Source organism: Geospiza fortis, unplaced genomic scaffold (genome assembly GCF_000277835.1).
Source record: "Geospiza fortis unplaced genomic scaffold, GeoFor_1.0 scaffold130, whole genome shotgun sequence".
In the NCBI taxonomy this organism is placed as follows: Eukaryota; Metazoa; Chordata; class Aves; order Passeriformes; family Thraupidae; genus Geospiza; species Geospiza fortis.
Window position 1 is genome coordinate 18,186,674 of NW_005054300.1, and position 4,838 is coordinate 18,191,511.

A 4,838-nucleotide genomic window follows, 5' to 3' on the forward strand; every position below is an offset into this window, starting at 1 on the left:
AAGAGTGGGAAAGGAAGATGGAAGGGGAAAACAGATAAGTAGAACAAAATATAACTTAATGGGGAGCAAGCTTTTCTCGTGCCCATAAACCAAGGGCTTTGTTTATGTGAAATGGAAAAGAGGGGAAGGGAATATGCTTTTAGTGCATAGAAAGCTGAAAAACAGAGAACAGAAGATTGCAACAGGTTTCTACTCCTGCACCTCAGACACTGGCATTATTTTTGACAAGCCATTATTCCAATAACTGCAGGCTGGGATGTTAAAGGACAAGAAACACTAACAGCAAACAGGAAATTGTTTGTTCTTAATAAGCCTGTCTTATCCCAGGAGTGTGGAATAATGATAGGAAGTGCTCCAATCTTTGAACATCTGGAGGAACACCAATACTGCTACATGTACTCCAGGTTACCAGTCTCCCTGGGATAACTAGACAATAACATGAAGTATGGTGGTTTGAAACCACTATTGACTTAAGCTTCTTTTCAATCAGAATGTATTTTGCAGGCCAATGTGTCTTAATAATTGGGTATTGTGAGTCAATATCTGTTCAATGTTGTGTCTAGAGTGTTTTAATGAAGTTGCAGTTATTGTAGCTATTAGCAGAAGAGGATACTATCAGATGGTTTAAAAATCAGCATTGGAAATGAGTTTGAGGAAAAGAAAAATGACTGGGCTTTCAGGTCATCATCCTTTATTTCTGAAGCCTTGATCTCCTACATTTAAAGGGATTTCCTCTCTTTTCCTTTCAATGGTAGACTGCCACAAAGCACAGAATGTGGCTAATACTGTACATGAGGCAGCATCAGGGCTGCCCTTGCTGGGCACCAGCCTGCCCTTGGCTGTGATGTGAGATGGTTCCTGACATCCTGGTGAGACGCTGCTGCCCCTCTGCAAGCTGGCATTTGCTTCAGCACAAATACAGCAACCTCAATAAGCTGCTGCCTGGAACTGCTGTTCTCTCCAGATCAATGGAAGCTGTGTAGCAGTAGCAAAGTCAGCCTGCAGCCCTGTCCTGCCTCTGTCAGAATCTGCCTCAGTTCAGAAACCTTGGGGTTTACCCCAGATACTCCAAAAAACCCTTTTTGTTCAGGGCAGCCTTGCAACAGGCTGAAAGCTTTTATTTGACAACTCAATGTTTAAGACCAGAAGACACTTCTCCAGAGATGCTGTCTGAGGGAAGTGACTGTGTTTCTTTCTGACAGATTGTCAGACTTCTCACCTTAGCTGATATTAGTGAGAGAAATGTTCTTGTTTCTCAGAGACTTAATTAAGCATTTACTAATTACAATGACAAATGTCTATTTTTGTCTAAACCAGCATATAAAGAAGGCAGCATAATAAAATTAATACCAAATTTGCATGCCTGGATGCTGAGGCTTGAGGGGAGCCCAAGCAGGATGAGAAGAGGAAAATGCTGACAGTTGCCCATAAGGGAAGAACTCCACTGAGATGTTCCTAGGGGAGGAAGCCCTTTTAGGCCCTCATCTGTGTTTTCATCTCACACCAGTCATAGAAATGCTTCATTTTTGAAGAGTGGCTTCAGATCTACTGGTACATATGGATGCACATATGGACAAAGATGTGCTTAGTGAAGTGTACAGTTGATTTGCCCATGCTTGTTCAAAGAACGAGTGTCATGCATCCAGAGCATCTTGGTTTCATTGCAGGAAGTGAAGGTTCATTTGAAATCAGCAACACAACTGGAGCCATTTCTGTGATAAAAAGCCCAAATCAGCTCAAGAAAGAAGTGTATGAACTTAAAGTTAAGGTAGGTACTGTGGCCACTTTAAGACTATTGGTCTAAAATCCCATGAGTAGGCATGATTGTCCAAAATTGTTCAATTTATAGCTGACTTTACCTGTTTCAGAAACTACCTCCCATATTTGAGCAGAGTGCCAGGTAGTATAAAGCAGCGCTAATTGCTGATGTTAAGATATTATTGTTGGGATATTTAATATCTCAAGTTATTTCTTTCAAATGAAATCATCTTGTCCTAATTTCATCTCTGAGGCTAGAGAATCCTTTACAGTCCAAAGATACCTGTTCTCTGTGTTTCCAGATTTTATTGGAATTACTGGGAATTAATGTCTTGAAACTTCCAGGTTATGAGATAGGTAACAGTCAAATCTATGATTAGTATTAGGACTGGGACAGATCATGCAGTGTTATGTCAGCATCCCCTCCTGAGGCACTCTTCAGCCACACACAAAAACATGCTCACACCTTGATGAGCTAACACCTCAATGAGCCACTACTCATGTGACAGGCTGTGTTATTTTAAGCAGTTTCTAAAGAAAAAGTGTTTTAAAATGCAGAATTAAATTGTGAAGACTGTATCAGTTTTCTCCAGCACGTTGGAACTGCACATTATTGTTGTGATAAGGGCAATACTGGCTTAAAGGCAGCTTTGAGGAATTGCACACTGCCAGAACCAGTGTGTAGCACCCCCAAGAGCACTTGCTCCTGGGCTCAAGCAGGGCAGGTACAGCTACAGCTACCTGGGAGAACATGGATTCTCATGGGCTCAGTTAAATTCAGGCACCATTTCTTCCTCTATCAGCTCTGCTTCACTGCATTCTGCTACCATTCCCCAGATGCAGAATGGGTTAAAGCCTTGCAAGCTTTTCTGATCTCCTCATTATGTGTGTGGTGACCCAAAGCTCATGCAGGCTGCAAAAGCTGCTGGAGGAACCAAAAAGGTGTTATATTACCCAGCATATACAGTGACAGGCCCTTCAGTTGCCAGACTAGTGTCTTTGGAGGAAGTGCCTTTGGTTTTGAGCCCTTTGAGCAAAAAGGCATGTTAGATATAGCTGTTGGGACAAAAATATCAGCCAGTTTCTGTCCTGGCAGAAGAAATGTCTCAGGTTCAATCCACTGAATCAGGCCACATGTTGCAGTTGTTGAAACCCAGACAGATTTGATCTCATGGTTCAGAAAAATACCAGCCAGGTTTGCCTGTCTGCCTAAACTATATCCACCTTAAATTAAGCTCATCTAAACACTGCAGCAGAATTTTGAATTGGAGACTAAATCTCGGAAAAAAAAAGCACTTTTTTATATTTACCTAAATACCGCAAGTACAGTTTTTCTCACAGTATTAAAGGCTGCAGTCCTTGCAGCAACGAGACAATGAACTGCCTGTGGTACCACAGCAAATTTAAACATTGTCTTCCTTTTCTATTCTATCAACACTTTAGGCAAGCAATTACCTTGTCTCTATTGGATTGCTTTTAGAGAACTGTTTTCACCCAGAGTGAGTTACTAAGATGACAAAATTAGAGGGAGAATCAACTGGGGCTCTACTGGGACTGGTTTATTACCATAATCTTCTAATCATCATAAACTTCAGTGTGAAATGCACTGAGGTTTTAGAGAAATATAAGCCTATGACTCTTCCTACAAGTTAGAGTGCTTTGTACATGTGGAATAATACCTGAACATGAATCTGAAGATGGAGAAAACTACTTCATCATTCTTTTCTTCCTCTTGTCTGCTGCAGGCATCAGAAGTCAGTCGGGAAGGTGACATCTCCGAGCACACATTTGCCATGGTGACCATACGGGTGGTGGACCTCAACAACCACCCACCAACATTCTATGGAGAAAATGGGCCTCAGAACAGGTTTGAGCTGACCATGTATGAGCATCCCCCAGAGGGTGAAATCTTACGGGGATTGAAGATCACAGTCAATGATTCAGATCAGGTAAACAGAAACTATGCAGACTTTCGCTTTTCCTGTCCTGTTTTCCTAAAGACTAGAAAGAGATCTCAGATGGAGAAATGGCATTTTAGAAACTCAGCTGTTTCACCTGCATTCCCTAAAAGCCTAGGACAGACAAAGTAGTGGTATGGTCCAGTACCACAGAGAGACTGGACCCAGGAGTTCAGTTAGTCTGTCCTGTACTGTTATGGCAATGAGAAGGGTGGTCCTAAACCTGTAGCCCAGGTCTTGTGTCAACTGAAGCTGAACATTCCTTATGAACTTCCCTAACTACTGGTTGTGTTCATTTGCTGCCAGTGTATTGTCTGAGAACATACTCCTTTTGAAGATTTTCTTGGAGGTTCCAAGCCCTTTAGTAACTTCAGGTGCAATTACTGTCTGCATCCTCTTCTAGCCCTTATGTTACAGTCAGGGTCTGCAGTGCATGTTTGATTAATCATTCCTACTGGAATGATATTTTTAGGTACTCTTAAAAATTATGCCCAAGCCAAACTAACTCTTACCAGATCAAGGAAAAGGAAAGAAGATTCCATCCATCTCAGCCTGCTGTCTAACTGACCTGTGATACCTGTAGGTGCTATGGCAGTGGTTGCTATAGGGACCCCTAAGCTAAATACTGTATGAATGACATCCATCTGAGTTAGCCTCAGGTTAGCTAGTGACAAGAAGAAAGCTTAATGCATCTGACAATTGTATTACTATTGGAAAGAACTCTCTTCTGTAACTGTGCTCAGTATTGTGCTGGTTTGATGGTATTGTACTTTATCAAACCCACTGGCTTCTTCCCCCTCCCTCCTGCTGCTCTGCAGCGAGCAGATAAATGACTGCTTTCAAAGCAGTGCTATGTCTATCCTGCTGTTGTCATGGGGGATGGTGCTGCAGAAGGGGAGAAACAAAACCCATCTCTTCTCTTTAGAGACAAAATATATATCTAGGCTGACAAAATATTCAGGCTGCAAGTTAGGCTATAAAATAAGCAGAAAACACTGATAAATACACTGTATAGATTTCTCAAGAAGCTTCCTAGTATAGTGTAAGGCATCACTCTAGGGGGGATGGGTTGCTTTTCTTCTAAGGCAGAGAATGCAATATTTTCCCTTCCATCCAAGATGA

The 4,838-nt window shown here is 41.8% G+C and overlaps 1 protein-coding gene across 1 annotated transcript in view; it reads left to right on the forward strand.

Moving 5' to 3' along the window:
* CDHR1 (cadherin related family member 1) overlaps positions 1–4,838 on the forward strand; it is a 42,540-nt gene that overhangs the window by 18,476 nt on the left and 19,226 nt on the right. The window contains exons 10-11 of the mRNA XM_005417287.1: positions 1,668–1,768; positions 3,504–3,707. Of these exons, the coding sequence (XP_005417344.1) occupies positions 1,668–1,768; positions 3,504–3,707 (305 nt within the window). The remainder of the gene's footprint in view (positions 1–1,667; positions 1,769–3,503; positions 3,708–4,838) is intronic.